Source organism: Molossus molossus, unplaced genomic scaffold (genome assembly GCF_014108415.1).
Source record: "Molossus molossus isolate mMolMol1 unplaced genomic scaffold, mMolMol1.p scaffold_m16_p_16, whole genome shotgun sequence".
NCBI classification, from domain to species: domain Eukaryota; kingdom Metazoa; phylum Chordata; class Mammalia; order Chiroptera; family Molossidae; genus Molossus; species Molossus molossus.
The window spans coordinates 42,434,100-42,452,640 of NW_023425351.1; the positions used below are offsets into that span (position 1 = coordinate 42,434,100).

General features: G+C 44.5%; 1 protein-coding gene across 2 annotated transcripts; it reads left to right on the forward strand.

Moving 5' to 3' along the window:
* Window positions 1–3,545: 3,545 nt before the first annotated feature.
* Window positions 3,546–11,140, forward strand: OSR2 (odd-skipped related transciption factor 2). 2 transcript variants are annotated; one of them, XM_036264060.1, is made up of 4 exons: window positions 3,546–3,925; window positions 7,893–8,660; window positions 9,729–9,828; window positions 10,571–11,140. In XM_036264060.1, exons 2-4 carry the CDS (start codon window positions 8,005–8,007, stop codon window positions 10,751–10,753), a joined length of 939 nt encoding a protein of 312 aa, XP_036119953.1. In that variant the 5' UTR covers window positions 3,546–3,925; window positions 7,893–8,004; the 3' UTR covers window positions 10,754–11,140. The 2 variants fall into 2 exon arrangements, with proteins under 2 accessions (XP_036119953.1, XP_036119954.1); XM_036264061.1 differs by having other exon boundaries at window positions 10,653–11,136.
* The last annotated feature ends 7,401 nt before the right edge of the window (window positions 11,141–18,541 follow it).

The following is an 18,541-nucleotide window of genomic DNA, read 5'->3' on the forward strand; positions in this document are numbered from 1 at the left end:
GGAGTAGAGAGGCTTATTGGCCCGGACAACAGGCCTAGGCCCTGTCCCCAGCCACGCACACGACTCTTCCTCCGTAGCAAAAGGGCCGGGGTGGAGGTGAAAGGATTCCGGCGGCCGAAGGAGTCGCCGGCTGCCCTGCACTCACACCCGGGAGCCAGCCGCCCCAGTGACCGCTCGCGGCTCCCGCGCCACGTAGTGCTCTACTCATGCCTCCAGGGGGCGCTGCGGCTCTTCTCGCGGGCGGCTGAGCTCCCGCTGCGGCAGCGCTTTCCCTACCCATCCGTGTTGTAGAGCGCCGACTTGAACATACTTTTTTAAAAGATAAAATTCTCAGTGTTTTTACTCCCTACCTCCACACCCACAGTTCTGAACCCAAAGCCTGCGATCCTCCTCCAGCTTTCGCGGGCCTCGTCACGACTCCGGGGCTGGAGTGTACGCGCCCAGATAATTGCTGGGCTCCCAACTCCTCCGGGCTTCGGCGGAAAGCGGCCAACAGTGCGGGAAGTTCAAAAGCAAAAGGTCCCCGCCCTGCAGAGGCTGGGGAAAGCTGGGGGAAAGGGAGGCGAGTCCTCAGAGGTAATGGCAGCTGGGATCCCCAGGGAAAGGATGGGGTTTCCATAATTTGTGTCTTCAAGGGTAAACGATTTTAGGATGTGCGCCGCGCTCGGTCTGAGTAGAAGGCTCGGAGTCAACTCCAGGGAAGTCTGTCTGACACCTGCTCGCTGCTAAACTGGCAGAGCCTCCTGGGTGGGCCGAGGGGAAGGGGCCTAGGCTCCCGGCCCCCTCCTCCTCCAACTCCTCCGCGTTTCCTCTCGCTGGCCTTCATCCCGTCCTCCAGGGGCGTAAACTTTCGGCGGCGGTTTGGGTTTGGGCAGAAACCGTTCGCGCGCCCCTCGTCAGTGTGTTAGCCATTTCCCTGGGAGCGTCCTTGGTGTGGAAAGCTGAGAGCAGCGAGGGCAGCAGAAGACCGAGTCGGCGTAAAAGTCAGAGTGAGCTGGCTGCGCAGCTCGGGGAGGACACGGGGGAGTGGGACGGCTACGCAGAGACGCAGCCCCGGAACACAGCTGGGCCGCTGTAGGTTCCGGGACTTCCCTCTCCTCACACCCGGACCCCACAACTCGCTGGGCCGGGTGCTCAGTCTTCCGTGCCAGGAGTTCTCGCCTGAAGAGTCCGGCAAATGAGGCTGTTCCTCAATGGGCCCCACAATGCGTGCGCCCTAGACGCCAGCGTGAACCAAAGGGCTTGCGGGGGGCTGAGCGTGGAGCAACTCCGGGGCATGCCGCGGGTGTGCGCGGAGGTGACTCACGGGAGCCCTGCGTACGGTGCGGCACGGGACGCGGCCTTGGGCTTGCCCTCGTCGTGGGTCGCTGTTCTGGGTCGCGCACCTGCGGATTGCGTTGGCGCGGCCTGGAGGCTGCCGAGGCGCGGCGGGAAGACGCAGCTCCCGCAAAGCCGGAATTCGCTGACTCCTTCCTACTTTTCTAGCGAAGGAAGCGCTGCGGGCTGCGTGGCCCAGGCTCCATTGTGGAACGTCGGAGGCTCGGGTGGGCGAGGTAAACGCATTTATGGAAAAACCTCGGCTCAGGAGGTTTGCAGAAAGAGGGCGCAGCTCCTGGGTGGTTGTAAAGTCTCTGTACTTCTCGGGAAAAGCGTGTGGTTCCACACACGCACACACGCACGCACGCACACGGCGAGAAGGTGTGAAGTTCGCCGCTGGGGAATTGCCTCCACTTTAGAGAAAAGGAAATGCAAAGCGTAGGAACACTCTTCAGGTCACCACCCCTGGCGTGTGTGTCCTGAGGGTCTGAAAGAAGAGAAAGTTCCCTCCAAATCTTCCAAATTGAGAAAAGCTGCGGAAAGAATGAGGCGGTTAGACAGAGGGGACCGCAGGCATCCCGGTAGCTGGAACTCAGGACTGAATACTAAAATGAAAGCACCCCTATGGAAGCCACCAGGGAAAACGTGTTTGTTTGTTTGTTTGTTTGTTTGTTTGTTTGTTTGTTTGAATCCTGATCTCAGACTTTTTACTAGGTCCCTGATGTTTGTCAAATATACTTTAAAGCAGTTAAATACTGAAGAATATTAAACACTCAGGTCTGCCTTCCGAGCTCACTTTTTAACCTTTCGAATTTGAAATTGGAAAGAAAAAAGATATGCTATCCCTGAGTTATGTTTTACCCCAAAGGAACGAAAAATTCTATTCACCTTGGCACAAATAAAATAAAATTTTATCTTAATAAACCAACGTCTTGTATCTTCTGCCTATTTCCCCAATCACTGGTTCACCTTTTGACAATTTTTCGTCTTCTGCTTATATTTGTCCACTTTCCTGCACGATTGAGATTATTTTGATTGTCCTTTGAGGCAGCACATCCAAAACCAACCTTTTGGCGGAACACTTGAATTGTACAGCCGGCTGGCTGGGAGATCTGTGCCCCCCAAAGCTCGGACTTGCCAGGGCGCTAAGGCAAATCCCTTCCTGCGACTGTCTGGGACGAAGGGCACTTTGCTCTCTGTTGTTCAGGCAGATCTCATCTGGGAAGAGGCTGTTTAAAGTGAATGTATGTCATTCTCTTTCTGTTGGTCACCCTATTTCCAGAGTAGGTTAAGTGTACTCTGCAGTTACTCTTGTCAGAGGACCAAACCTTTAGAAGAACCTGAAAAATGTATCACTACACTTCAAATTCATTAAGCTTCCTCGTGACTGAATGAGCTCTACCTTTTTTTCCCCCTGGGAACAAAGATATACATGTTTTGAGACGCTAAAAGAGTAGTTTTCTAACTTTTAAAATGATTGTTCTTCTCCCAATTCTAGATGGATTCTTAATTTGGCAATGGGTTACAGAAGCCCACCTCTTTAAGTCGGTTAACTGCTTATGGAATATACATTGGCTGATTAAAGTTTAAATATGGGAAGAAATTTCTCCTGAGACATTTCACATTTGTCTTCGCAGTAATTATGAAATTAGCCATTGTCACTTCTAAAAACAATCTTTGTTTTGAAAACAGATGAAAGCAGACTACACATATAGTCAAAATTGACAGAGTATGTACAACATTGTATTTTAAATTGGGGGAAAGGTGATATATGCTGAAGAATACAATCTAGAGCTGATTTATTTCACCCTACGAAGAAGATGGTTATGTTAAACGTGTTAAGAAGTGAAAATTAATTCAGCGAGAGTTACAAATAAAACTACAAAATGCTCTTTAGTTTCTCTGTGGGGTCTTTGGGAGGCAGAAGACCGGTTGTTCAGTTTCTAACAATATTAGGAAAAGTGGCACAGAGAAGAAAAGAGGTGGGCGTTGTGTTTGTGTGTCAGTTTTGAACTGAGTCACCTTCGGCTCCAACTGGGAAACTTCGGGCAAACCTGTGCCTTTAAGACTCAGTTGCTATCCAAACACAAGTAAACAGAGTGGACCATTAGCGGGCGCCCGGGCTCGGAGGCGGAGCCAGGGAGCAGTGGGCCCCGCGCGCGCGGCAGGACGCCCGCCCGAAGGGGAGGCGGGGCCGTTACTAAAGCCCTGGACTCCCGGCTGCGAGCAGCCTAGGGAGGGACGCGGGCGGGGACAGAGCTCAGCCGCTCGCTGCTGGAGGGTGATGGCCCTGCGAGGCAGCAGACTCCGACCTTATCCGGAGTCGGCGAGAGGCTTTTGGAGGCACGGAGTTCCAGGCGAGCACTGAGCGCTGGCTGCGAGCACCCAGGGTCTTTACGCATTCCACGTCCACAGACTCCAACGAAGGCGAGGATCCGCTCTCATTTTTTGTGGCTCGTGGTGCTCCAGATAATGTCCGCGGCTCCCGGGACTCTGCGTGGAAAGAGAAGTTTGCCCGGCGTGGACCCAATGTCCTTTTCAATCTGTGCGCCTCACTGCCTGGACCGGGTCTGAGCGGCGCTGCCCAGGCGGACCTTTCTGCGGGAAGGTGAGTGTCCGCCCTGGGAAGGGACTGCCGCCTCCCTGAGAAAGGAAGGGTGCAGGGGATGCAGGGGACGCTGATTCTCGGCCCGGCGTGCCACAAATTCAAAAATTGTGAAAAGAAATCTTATGGATGCAACCCCGGGGCATTGTTTCTCACTTTGTCGGATCCCAGGCACGCCACTCCCAGCGAACACCCAACAATACACACTTTTCTGTACTGTTTTTAGTTTTGTTTTGCTACATTTAACCTAAGCATTCACCAAGTCTTCTTAGAAAAGCTGATCAACATACCCTGAGATACAAACTCTGTTCCCCCAGGGTGTTTCTGACCCTGCTATAGTATTCCCTCTCCACCCGTCCCAGGGCAGCTGCGGACGGGCCAGGACACACAGTGCCTGTCTAGCTCACGGTTTCAAAAGGGAAGTAATAGTTCAATCCTAGGTAATTCTCCAACCTTGTGCTGGCCTTTTGACTTTTCTCCCATCCTCCAGTTCTGGAGGAGGGGGCAGAAAGCAAATTCCCCCGGGGCTCGAACGCTTGGATTCTCAAGAAATAGCAACTGAAAAAGAAGTTGCGGTTGTAGAAAGGAGGGAGAAAAAGGTGTTTGTAGAGGGAGCTCTGCATCTGTCTCCCTACCTGTTAGGAGAGAACAAAAGAGGGCTGGCGTTTCCCAGAGCGAAACGCCTCAGACAGCTACTTTCTCTGCTCAACAAACTGCAGTCTTGAGCAGAACAAGAAAATTACTCACTCAGGGGGAACGAGGGAGCAGAGAGAAACAGACCCTTATGCGGAAGGCATCTTAATTTAATTAACTCCTTGGGAAGGCAGAGGCGCTGCACAGGGGCAGGAACTTCGCAGGCTTTTTTTCTCAGTTCACCTGATCCAGTCTGGCCATTTTATTTTATTTTAAAAAGGATTTCCTTAGATGCACTTGGACTCTAGCTCTCTGATTTATGCAAAAATTCCATTGTGGCTTAGGCTGAAATTCAGCGAGCCAATCGATCTATCAGTCAGTTCTCTCAGACACCAACACACAGGTTTTAGCAGATGACCCCTGACTGTATATTATTTTTAGATAATTTAGTGTATTCACACTATTACCTAAAAGCGAGACTCCTTATCCAGTTACCAGGTACCTTTTTATTTCTCTCTAATGCTTTGAAAGCTTCACTGAACTGAAATTAGTATGTACACATCTCACTTGTTGACAGCCAGTGAACTAAATTTTACAAAACTTCTGTACATGCCTAGAAATTCCTGTGAAGAAGAGTGATGAAAGAAAACCAGCCCCAGCTCCACTAAAATATTTATGTATTTTCATTGGTTTAAATTTCTTTCCTTGCAAAATTAAACGTAACCAGTGGTCCTAAACAGCATGGTGGAGAAATGACAGCAAACGATGATAACTGTTATTGCCTGAGACGGAGTATAGGAACTACATGCTCAACTCCAGACAAAATGAAAGTACTTTAGATCTCTGCATTGACTTAAAATATTTTTTGACATATATTTTCAGTAACTCAGCAGGAGCGTGAAAATCTAAACGTCCTAATTTTTTATGGCAAAAATGTTTGGTGGATATTTAGGGTTGTTCTGTTCGTAAAAGGGTTTCAGAAGTCACCAACGGTCTGCTCTTCTGTAAAGAAACCATTTGTCCTGCAAATTAAAGTGAACACATACTATTAAATAGCAATTGTATACCACCATGAAGTTGAATTACAGTAGAATCATTAATTTTTGTGTTATGAACCATTGAGGGAAAAGGGAAGGAAAATGGCACTCAACTTTCTGCTGGCAGAATTAACATGTAACCTTTATGTCAGAGTTCACTTTGTGTATTTGGAATCAAAACCACAAGTCCTGGTAGTCCTTCAGTTGACAACACCCACACCCACACACATATACACACACAGAACATGGTGGGAGTTGTGCTTGCCTCCTATATTTATTTCTAAGAAATCTGGGAATACACCCAAATAATTTTGGTTTTCTCTCTATGGGGGAGGCTGCTTTTTAACACTAGGAGAAAAATAATATTTTGAATCTGGAAAAATATTCATTATGCAAAAAGAAGGAAATAAAGGTGTAATTTATTTTAATGTAAGGGGAAATAATCAGGTTGCCAGGGATGTTAGTAGGAGCCTTTTTTCCAGTCTCTCATGGAGAGGGCTTGAGGAGTTGACACTGAACAAAATGAATCGTGATTTGTGGTGGGAAAGTTTATTCCGAAAGGAGGTTTACAGTTTCGGTTGAATGGTCTGACTGAGACCCTCTGACTGTTGCACACCTCTCATTAACTCCAGGCCTGAACTTCCAGACCGCATACCACCAGGCAGAAGCGGTTCATTAATAAATCCCTGTCTCTGAGCCTTTCCAAACAGGAGGAGGGAGGGAAGGTGTGGGCCTCATGGAGGCAGCCAGATTCTGCCTTGCCAGATCGCTGTGTCATTAGCGCAGCCCCCTAAGTCTGCCCGCAGAGCCATTGGCAACACAACACACCAGAGAAGAAAATTCAGGTGCAGAAATGGGTGGGTGGTGAGGGAAGGCTGAACAAACTCTCCCACCTTTCTGCTGGTTTCAACAGCCGGACGTAAAGGGTGATGGCTCAGACAGGCCGGCCTTCACCTCTCCAGGGACAGCTTGTAGCTGTGAGTCCCGCACCTGGGGAGCCGCCCTCAGAGACAAGGCGCAGTTCTGCCGAGCTGGCAGAACCTGGTGCTATAAAAGGGCTGGCTGTGGGAGAAAGTAGGTCCACCCTGAATGCAGGTGAGGTGTTTCTAGAAACCTGGATCTGAAAGCAGACCTCCGTGTAGCCACTGAAGGCGCTGGGAGAACAGAGTGTGCGCGCCCTGCCTAGGCCCAGGCCGCAGACCTCGGCCCAGCGTCCAGGTGGCTGGAACACAGCAGCACCCATTTCCAGGAGGATAAACAAGCTTCCTCGAGGCCGGCAGGACCTCATTGTACCTGGCCCGCTGTGGCACCCCTACTGCCCCTTCCTTTTCCCTCCCCAGGGAGCCCTCTCCCTACTCTTCTTTTCTCCGAAGTCTTCTCGGTGTAGGAGCCACTACTGGTCGGGAAGCCGCTCAAGCCTCCCGAGAGCTTGGCGCTCAATCTGGGAGAAGGGGTTCAGGCCCCCCGACGTTCTTCACCCACCCCCAACCTCTCTCCGGGAGCCGAACCATCTGGAAGGGATCTTGGTGGGGGGTGGGAGTGGACTGCCCCTGGGAAGAAGGAGGGATTCTTGGTCGAACCCGGCCCGGAGGTGTCACTTTTCTTTCCTGCGGCCCGTCACCGCTGATGAATGGGACTGAGGCAGAGGAAGGAAAAAGAAAACCTCCGAGGTCAGCGCGGGGCGAGGCAGGCCCCTCCGAGTGCTCCAGGGCCCAAGAGCAAGAAGCACCCCCAGCTGCGCTCCCCGCACCCGGGCCACCGGAGTAAGTGCGGGGTGCACCTTGAGGAGCCGCCGCACGGGGACTGAGCCTGGTGGGACTCACAGCCCGTCCTTCTGCGGGGAGCTCCCAGGTGCCCCGGCGACAGAGGCTTAGCCAGGGATTACGTGGCGTTGGCCTTGAGAATTATCGGGGTTCCCTGAGCCTCACCAGACAGGGTGAGGTGGGTGGGCTGGAAAGGGTGCTGCCCCTGTTCCCCTTTCTTTCTTCCGGGACCTGAGTCTTCCGCTCCATCCCTGCGGTAACCTGACCTTCCTGTGGGCGCCCAGAAAGACAGCCAAAGAGCCCAACTCACCAGGGGACCTTTACTTGCCCCACCTGATGCCCTGGCCTCCGCGGAACTCAGTGTGGGCTCGCTGGGCAGGCGCTAGGGTTCCCTCATGACTCCTTTGGGGGCCCGGCAGGAGGGTGGGGAGGAGGATTTAGAACGAAGGTGTGGTTACTCGCGCCGGCGCCAAAGTTCAGACCGAGCTGGTTTGGATAACAATCACGACTCTCCTTCTCTCTCCCTGTCATTTTTAGGGTGTCTCTGCGTGCAGTCGTCTCTCTGGATTTTCACCGGAGCCCCACACCCACCCGCCTCTGAGTCCTGGAAGAAAGGGGCGGCTCCCACCGCCCCCTGGCACCCCTGAAAATGGGGAGCAAGGCCCTGCCGGCGCCCATCCCGCTCCACCCGTCGCTGCAGCTCACCAATTACTCCTTCCTGCAGGCCGTGAACACCTTCCCCGCAGCAGTAGACCACCTGCAGGGACTGTATGGCCTCAGCGCCGTACAGACCATGCACATGAACCACTGGACGCTGGGGTACCCCAATGTGCACGAGATCACCCGCTCCACCATCACCGAGATGGCGGCGGCGCAGGGCCTCATGGACGCGCGCTTCCCCTTCCAGGCTCTGCCCTTCACCACTCACCTCTTCCACCCTAAGCAGGGAGCCATTGCCCACGTCCTCCCAGCCCTGCACAAGGACCGGCCCCGTTTTGACTTTGCCAATTTGGCGGTGGCCGCCACGCAAGAGGACCCTCCTAAGATGGGAGAGCTGACCAAGCTGAGCTCCGGGCTGGGTAGTCCCATCTCAGGCCTCAGTAAATTGACTCCGGACAGAAAGCCCTCCCGAGGGAGGCTGCCCTCTAAAACGAAAAAAGAGTTTATCTGCAAGTTTTGCGGCAGACACTTTACCAAATCCTACAACTTGCTCATCCACGAGAGGACCCACACAGACGAGAGGCCGTACACGTGTGACATCTGCCACAAGGCCTTCCGGAGGCAAGATCATCTTCGAGATCACAGGTGAGATGGGGAAAGAGGTTGGCCGCGGGAGGTGAGGCGAATTTGTCCAGAACACCTAAGCCTTACAGCCATTCCAAGCGTCACTAAAATCCCCTCTGAACTAGAATGTAGCCCCAAAGGCCCCCCTCCGCCAGCTACAGCTACCCGCCAGCCTTCACCTTTTCTCCTCACTGGCCTATGCGACGTTCTTCTTTGGGATGCAGGAGGGGCTTTTTTCATCCTTTGGCAGCTAAAAACCTGGTGGGTTGGTTTTAGTGTTGTGATTGGTTTCTCAGTTTCCTCCCGGTGGCCCTTGGGGTGGAGCAGGTAAAGCCTAGGGACCCCAAATCCCACAATAGCAGCCCTGAGACTATTTCTGGAAACCTACTCGGGCCACCCCCACTGGATTCCCTCCCTTCCCTACTCCCTACCCCACCCCGGGTGCGTCTCAGAGCCTAACACCAAGACGTTTCTTTTAAAAGTATTTGTTAAGGTCTTGAGATCCCCGAATTTAGACAGAGTTCCCCCCACCCCACTCCCACCCCCACCCCCACCCAGGACCTTAAACTCTGCATTAATCAACGGCAATTGAAGAAATACTATAAGTGTAAAGGGTTTCATCCGGTAAAAACTTCCCGGGAGTTGGGGTGGGGTGTCTCTCTCCGGACTCCACTAGCTGTTACCCAAGGTGGGACTTGTGTACCGATCCTCCGTGGCTGGTAAGGGATTCGCTAAAGTCAGTTCCCCTCAACAAGGCCTTGCCTTACATCTTGATTTGGTCTGTTTAAATCCCATGCAAAACCATAGAGGCCAAGAAGGACTCACTCGGCAGGATTTCGAGCTCCAGAATACGCCAGAGAGGGCGATCAAGTGTAGACAAAACCGACGTCCAGTGAATGTTTGGAAGAGTCTGTTAGTTGAGGTTAACCATAAACAGAATTACACAGGGAAAAAAAAAAATCTAAAAACATACATAGTGGGAATCCTGTTTCTTTTGTTCTGTCATGACTTCGATTTCAGTAGTTGTCAAAAGAAACTCCTCATGGTGGTGGTAAAGCCATTTCAATGAAACCTTATATTGATTTTCAGGTATATTCATTCCAAAGAAAAACCCTTCAAATGTCAGGAGTGTGGGAAAGGATTTTGTCAGTCTAGAACTCTAGCAGTTCACAAAACTTTACACATGCAGGTAAGTTTGTTTTCTTGTTTAAAAACAGTGACTGGTTCTGTTTTATCATGTTTGCTCTACAAAAGGTGTTCAGTGGCAGAGTCTTTCTCTTAAAAGACTATTTAGATTAGTTTTCTAGGAGGAGAAAGCAGCACTCAGGTTTTTTTATACATAAACTTAATCCTATTTAACATAAAACATTTTTATATTTTCTTAAAGAACAGGCCACTCTCTTTATTCTAAATCCTAATTTTAGAATTATTATTTTTTCATCTGATCTGCCCTTCATTTAAGGCTTTCGTGTTTGGGAGGAAATAAAGGTAATTTTGATAATGGAGGCATGGTGAAATCCCATATGCTCTCTCTCCCAGGGGCCTCATAATTTGTAGTTTTCAGAACATTGAGGAATAGTTTAATTTTCCAGCAAAGAGGAGACTTATTACCCCAGAGAATGTCATTCCTTAAGAGAGGATTAGAGTTTTTCCTTCCCCTTTTCCTGCCTATGACATGGTGATGAAATGTAAAGAGCTGGAAATCACAAAGCCCACCGCGGTGGCCACTGCAGTTATCAGTGTCATTGGGGCCTCGCTGTGTGCCTGAGCGGGTGTTTTGGTGGTTGGAGGATTAGGAGCACAGATTTGTTCCTGCAAGTCCCCTCCTTTGTTGTCATGCGTGTGTTATGTGATACCAATAAGACAACTATTGAGAAGGGTGCGGTGGTGGTGTGAAGGATTAATCCTTTGCTTGCTTCACATCTGAACAGGAATCTCCACACAAATGTCCCACATGTGGAAGAACCTTTAATCAGAGAAGTAATCTGAAAACTCACCTTCTCACCCATACAGACATCAAGCCCTACAGCTGCGAGCAGTGCGGCAAAGTGTTCAGGCGAAACTGTGATCTGCGGCGGCACAGCCTGACTCACACCCCGCGGCAGGACTTCTAGAGAAGCCCAGGATCTGTCCCCTGCCGCCCTTCTCCCCTCCCCAGACACCTCTCCACGCCTCCCCCCCACCCCCAACCCTTCACTGACCCCAGCTCTGCCCTTGCTGCAGCCGCACCTGCAGCTCCAGGGAGTTAACTCAGCTTCTGGAGGACTGAGAACTGTAGAAAGCCACACACGTACATCCCTTCACAAAGAGCATATGCTAGTTTCTTGTAGATATTCACAGCTCATTTTAGAGCTCTGTACATAATGTCGTGGGTCTTGGTTTTGTTGTTTTGTTTGTTTTTGTATCTTGTTGGATGCACCTAGATATGAAAAATGGAAGCCAAATTTATCTTTAAAGACTGTATTTTCAAAATAAAACTTTTTCTTGTTTGTTTCAACACTACTGCAAAGAGTCTTGCTATTTAACTTCTATTTTTCCTCTGTATTTGGAAAGAGTGGGTTGCCTCTAAAATAGTCAATATTGAAGAATATACTTTATCCCTAGGTTTAAAAAATGACTCACCGTTTTCTTACTGGAACTTCAGCTCTTCCCTTTTTGTACTGTGGCATTTTGGACAACTATGTTGTCTTTTTGTTTTTCAAAGATATTAAAATAGACACCCCTGAGGTTTTATTCCCATTTGCTATTCTAATTCATTGTGTATTATTGCTTCAGATAAAGGCAACATAATTATTATTAATAACTTGCAACTCCAATGACTGACCTACTTAAAAACGTAAGGTGTGAAGAAGCATAAGGAAGAGAAGGGGAGCTTCTCACCATTTCATTTTTTTAAAGACCTTGACCTATTGTCAAAGTTTATGACAATTAGACTTTGAACACTATGATTTAGCACTATAGACAGACTTTACCCTGCCTCCGGGGGAGAAGTCTAAGATCTCCTACAAAACACTGCAAGAGAGTACAACCTTCAGAAGATGGAGGACAAGAGGAGAAAAGAGAAGCTACTTAGCTGTGTTTGCACAAAATATTTCTTTCCAAGGGCGGAGAACCTTTCTTCCAAAAGGTTTGGATTTCTTTGCAAAGCAAACTGAGTTAGGTCACTAGCAAGGTTTCTGTCACTGGTTGGCCTTTTGTCCCTGGGAAGAGCCAGAAGTACGGGTGACTCTGTGTATAGAACTCATGGCAAATCTGTAATCACCTGAGGCATTTCAACTTTTCCCAAAAGGTTTCTGGGGAATATGACACTAGTATAATGACAACCCTGTGTAGGATTTGGGCGGAGGGCTTTGGATGCAAGTAAACAGTAGTACTATACAGAGACTAGAAGGAAAATAATTGAACTTAAAGTGAGATTATCAGAGGAGCCTATAACCCAGTGGCCCAGTAGGGTCTCACAAACTGTAATAGTGAACAGGGTAAATTAGATATTCTATAATTTTTTTCATTTGTATATTTGTATGGAGATGGCATGTTTTATGTTCAGAATGATAGTAGGCAACACGTCCTATGTTTGTACCTCCAGAATCCTCCAGGAAGGTAGTTAGGGATTTGAAGAGTAGATTCAATTTTCTCACTAGTGCCTTGTTCGGTATGACTTACAAGGAGCTTTCAAAATTGTTCTGGACTCACTGCTCACTCTGTTTTCAGGGGAGCTGGCTGGAAGTCACTTCTGCTTCTCATGACAGATTAACTCTCTTCAACAAAGTGTCCACTCACCATCCTGTGTGTCCAATACTCACATAAATGCAATTCCCAACATGGGATGGGCCTAAAGGCTTCACTGAGGAGAGAGGGGCAAGGACAGAGTGTGGGGTGCATATGTGTGTGTTACTCAGAGGAAATGAAACTGTTGTTTGTTTTCTTTTGTTGGTACCGAATTAACTCTGTGACCTTCCTATCCCTAATCTATTAAGATCCTGCCCATCTTGGCACAGAAGATATGAATACTTGAGAGCAGGGTTGTTCTAGAGCTTTCCTAATCCTGCAGGTTTTTTCCATGTAGTCAGTCTCACTGCCCCACCCCCAACTGACTACAAGCTTCAACAGTTCCACTGCACATGCTTCAGTCAAATTATCAAAGAATGACCCTTGCTCGCTATCAAGCTCAGGTATAGCCTTGAAGTCCCTGTCACAGGGCTATAGAGATAGGTATAACTAGAATATTATTCCTCTTCATATTCTAGTTGGAAAAAAAAATGGGAATCAGAAGTGAATGAGAAAAATCAGAGAAGAAAGTAGAGAAAGAAGTTTCCCTTCCCATACATACATGATTTCACAATTTAAGGTTAATTTAATAATAATTTATTTATGTAGTCATGAATTTAACAAATGCTCATTATGTGCTGTTCATTTGCCAAGCCCTGTGTTTGGTTTCAATTATTTTCATGATCAGTTTCTGCCTTTCTATATCGAGTGGCACATTTTGCCACTACTATTTAAATAATTTAAAAATCTATAATAGGGCTTAGTTTTACAGCTACCCTCCATCAGCACTCTTAAATCCAATGTTCATCTAGACGCTGAAAGGGTCTAGCTTCAGAGTAGACTCTTTCTACACTCTTCACAATCTCAGGTGAACTTTAGAACAGTGGATTCCTCTCCAAATTCTGAGTTTTGATTTGTCTTCTTTAGAATGTTTAAGTATTCAGGTAGTGAATCTTACACGAGACAAACTTATGAGACATCATAGGGGAAATGATTCCTTGTATCTTATGAAATTGATCTGCTCTTTTTTTGTTTGTTTTTGTTATTTGTGGGTTTTTTTTGTTTTTGTTTTTGGCTTAGAGAAGAGTCACTAGTTGAGTTTTAGATTAGCCTGAGTTTTCCTTACAATCTCTTCCATACTCAACTCCTGGCCAGAGACCAGAAGTGAGAAATACCACAAATCACAACCACAGTGCTGAAGAACTTTATGAGCATTGTATTGAGCTATGACTTTAATCTCATTTTGTAATGTGTGCAGGGTTTTAAAAATAATTTCCAAATATGTATTACATTGTAATCAATTGTTAATATAAAGCTATGAATATGTGTTAAGCTCACTTATTGATGCCATTTACATGGAGTTCATTGTAATACTAGTGCTATGCTTTTTAATTGTAGTAATTAAGATTGTTATTTTGCCCAGGCACATCCTCTTTTACATTAGGAAGCCTTTTCACAATTTGACTATAGGACAACTAAATATTTAAAAAGTAAACAAATCTAAAATCTCAAATTATAAGTAGGCCCAAATACACCTAGCGATGAAATCAGGAGCAGTTAATGGGAATTTCTTCTATTGTTCATTTGTCAGATATTAGCATAGATATTTATATTTCTTCCCTTAAATCATGTTTAATCAGCTACACTTGTCCCAGTTATGATTCTGGAGGGGATCTGCCCCTGGAAGACACTTGGGAAACATTAGTGCTTTAATATTGTCAACATGATAGACTAGATGCATTTGGATTAAACCTAGTGTAGAACCTACAGCAGATTTTAATATGAGAAGGGTATTACCATGGCATTATGGTTGCCTTTCTTATTACCAAAGTAATTTTAATATTATTATAATAAAGAAATTAAAAAATTGCAACCTTGTAATACATTGCAAACAGGAATGGCTTTGTATTTTGGGGGATTATTTGTGTTCATCTTTATTTGTGTGTGTATTGAGACTGTATTTACCAATTTTTCCTTCTGAAATGAAACTTGCCACTGATAATCACCTCTGCTCCCAGCAATGAGCAATAAAGGGAGTGGAGATTCAGAATGATTCAGCTTTGATGACCTGAGATATTTCATGTTTATTCCTGTTTCTTTTCTTTATTGCTTATTGCCCCCTCCCCACTACCCAACACACACTATCTAAATTATGTAACTTTTTTCTTAAGACTATTCAAGGCAAAAACTGATAGTGAAAAATTGTAACACAAATATACTGCAAAAGGAAAATTTTAAGGTAAATGATAATGCTATATTTCTTAGGATGCTTTCTATTGCAAGAAACAGAATACCTGGCTAATGTGGCTTACACAACAGGGAATTTATTTTCTCCCATAAAAGAAGACTCAAGGTAGGGTCCAGGGATGTGTAATTAATTGGAGTGACAAGATCATCCAAAGCCCAGATTTTCCTTTTCTCTTCTTTATCTTTTGTGTGCATACTTGCTCCTTTCATGGACATAAGATGGCTGCAAAACTCCAACCACCAGCCCTAGTACTTCCTTCTCACACACATGCCACAGGCAGAAAAGGGGGTTATCTCTTTCTTGTGTCACTTTTTGAGAACTAAGAATCTCCTCTATAAATCCATACTGTATATTTGCCCTCATATATTATTGGCCAGAATTAATTCACTTGCTGCTTCCTCAGCCAATCACTGACAAGGGGAACAGAATTATACCATGATTGACTAAGACGAAATAAAATTCACCTTCAATGCATGGAAATAGAGCCAGCCTTCCCAGGAGCCTAAAAACACCGGAGTCATGTAAACAAGGAAGAAAGGAGCACTGATTGTTGTTAATATTAAGCGGTTGTTAAAAATAAATATTCCATTAATAACCTTATGTTAGAAGATTCTTATGTCATAAAAGAAGCACATTTAATGGCATATATATACAATATTTTCCAAACTAAATAAACAAATAAAATCTTCAAAAAAACTAAACAGAAACAAAGACTAGCAGTATTTAATATACCAAAATATTAATAGCAGCTATTCATGAGTAACAAATCAAGGCTACATTTTTCTTTGCCTTTTCTTATTTTTCAACTCTTCCACAATGAGCATTTGTTACTTTCATAAAAGAAAAAATAAGAAATATTATTTTTAAAATCCAAGGTAAAAACTTTAATTTCTTCAATATTTTTGGTTTCGCCTCTGACCAGTCTTGTCTCTTTTTAGTTGTTGTTTTTTTAAAAATATTTTTCAGTCTTGTCTTTTTTTATGCACACCCACACATACTTTTTTAAAAAGCTGATTTTAGAGAGAGGGAAGCATTGTACACACTCCCACCAGAAATATTGAACCCACAACCCAGGTATTTGCCCTAATTGGGAATCAAACCGGTTACCTTTTAGTGTACAGGATGTGGCTGTAACCAACTGAGCCACACTGGCCAGGGCCTGCAGGTGCTTCTTCTAAATCAGCCCTCTAACTTTGTTACACCTTTACTTTCTTTTTTTTTTTTTTTAATCCTCCCCCGAGGACATTTTTCCATTTTTTGTTCAGATAGAGCGGGAGGGAGAGAGAAAAAGAGAGAGAGAGAAACATCGACGTGAAGGGACACATCAAGTGGCTGCCACCCGCACGACCAACCAGGGCTGGGGACAAACTGCAACCGAGGTACGTGCCTTTAGCGGGAACCGAACCCGGGTCTCTCTGTACCGCAGGCCGACACTCCAACCGCTGAGCCAAACCGGCCAGGGCTACACCTTTACTTTCTAGTTTCCTTTTCTTTCTTCCTTGATTTCTATTCAAATCTCTTTTTCCTATCTTCTCTTCTCTAGAAGAGAAGAATCTGTGCTCTGATTCTTTTTCTCCCTTTTAAGAGCTTCAATAAGTCTAGCTCAGTGTTCCTCCAGGTGTAATCATTAGAATTATCCAATCCAGAGTACTTATTTCTGGTCCTCCCTAATCCAGTGGGTAAATTGGAATTTCTGGTGATACAGACACAGAACTCTGTATTTTAAACAAACACTTCAGCTAGGTCTTATGTATATTAGAGGCTGAGAACTTCTACATTAGCCTTTGACACCATCATAAGCTTTATCTTATCCATCAGCCATTCACTATATGCCTGCCGTAATAAAAATAAAACAAATCTCAACCCACTTTTCTTTACTTATTTACCCACTGTCCTTGAAGTTGTCAGATTTCCCTTTGCCTTGGTTCTTACTACTCTTCCCTGGTCTCTCCATCTACTTTTTTTCTATTATTGCTGTCCCCAAATTCCATTTTTCCTTTTCACAATAATAAACACCTTTGGCTTTGATATTTTATTTTTAAAATTTTCCTTGTTATTTTAACCCACTCAGTAATTTAAAGAGGCAGAAGAAGAAAGAGAATGTAATAATTGATTAAGATGAGAAAATCACAGGGAGGTAAAAATAATTTACTTTTCAATTTATATATTGAAATATCATCATCAAGTGACTTGTTACTTCAACTTCTATATGAAGAACATTGATTTGCTATGAGTAATGCTTTATGTATTGGGGTGTTGGTATATGCTTATTTTAAGATCAGAGCTAAATGAAGATTTTTTTTTTATTATTTATATTATTATCACACTAAAATTTCAGAGCAGAAATTTGTGATAGAAAGAGCCATGGACAAGAAGCCAGAAGATAAATTGAATTTTTTTTAAGTTCTGGAGTTGTTTACAGACAAGACATTTAATCAACCTGGGACCCAGTTTTTTATCTGTAAAATGAGAATTTGCACTATATAATAAGGTCTTCTCTAGCTTGTACGCTTTTTGGTTCTCATTGAGGTAAGCATAAAAAACTGTTAGGTAAGTATTGTTGACTACATAAAGGCTAGAAAAATAGCAGGAAATCATATCACTTTCCCTCCCATTAAAACTTTTAATTAAGTAAAAATAAATGTGGGTTTACAAATTAATCTCTACTTGTATACTGTCATATCATCTGTTTTCCTAAAACTATTGAAATTTTAGATTAGAGGACTTTTGATTGAAAGTAATGTTTGTAAACTAAAAAGTAAACATACCTCTTTATTATTTTTCAGATGATAACAATCATGGTGATTGTAAAAATTCAAAAAATATAAAAGTATATAAAGTAAAAGTCTCTTATTTCTCCCTTGCCCACCAACGATCTTGTTAACCTTATTTCCCAGAGGTAGCCACTATTAATATTTTGGGTATATATTTTTAGACATTTTGCTGTGACTATGCAAATGAAAGCGTACACTTAAAAACATGCACACAAAAATAGGATCATACTATAATACTATTTTGCAACTTGCTCCCTCTCCCACACATACACTTAACAATTAAACAATATATATAGGGTCTATTTCTACTTTTTCATATCAGTATAAATAGATCTTCCCCTAAGGTAATGAAAAAAAAAAAAAAAAAAGCTCTAAGGACCTTAAACTTGAGAATTCATTAAAATTAAACATGAAGAAAAAATACATACATTGTAATTAATAGTAACATTGCAGTAACTAATAAATGAATTTTAATGAAATCAAAACATTTGCATAAGGTAAAATTTGGGCAATTATCAAGTTGTTCTATTCATGTAATACTTTATTTTCTTGATCCACTCTTCAGTTTTAAAACAATTAAAAATTTGAAAGGAAAAATAAATTTCAATTTTAAAGACATTAAAAAGAATTAAACATGAAGAAATTAGAAAGTCATTTTGTTACTGAAATTATGTACAAAATGCCATCTCTTTAACTGACAACCTTTCGTTCCCTACCTTCATGATGGCAGCTCAGGGAGTGCCTGAGGGTTTTGAAGATTCTTCAAGGGGTGTCATATTATGGTTCACATCAATGCACACTGATATACCTCCCTGGCAAGAATTGAAAGATACAGTTCTTAAATCCCCTGGTGACCCATTATCTATGGATCATTGACAAGATAGAATGTAATAGCTCCTGTCTTTTTACCACGATAAACTTCCCAATGAAACTGTACTGTTCATGCCTTACATCTTTTATCTAAACAAAAAAATTAGTCTAGGAAAAAGAAACTTCATTAAGTGCATAATGCAGATACTATTGTATCTTTTACTATATTTTAATATTTACTGAATGAAGAAATAGTTGTTGAAGTATAGTAGCTATTTAATTGCAAAGTCTGAGAAACCTTT

Excerpts from the sequence above, each read along its gene's own strand:
- OSR2 (XM_036264060.1), top strand. The coding sequence starts at position 8,005 with ATGGGGAGCAAGGCCCTGCCGGCGCCCATCCCGCTCCACCCGTCGCTG. Across the intron at positions 8,661-9,728 it reads GATCATCTTCGAGATCACAG|GTATATTCATTCCAAAGAAA; the intron begins GTGAGATGGGGA and ends ATTGATTTTCAG. Across the intron at positions 9,829-10,570 it reads ACAAAACTTTACACATGCAG|GAATCTCCACACAAATGTCC; the intron begins GTAAGTTTGTTT and ends ACATCTGAACAG.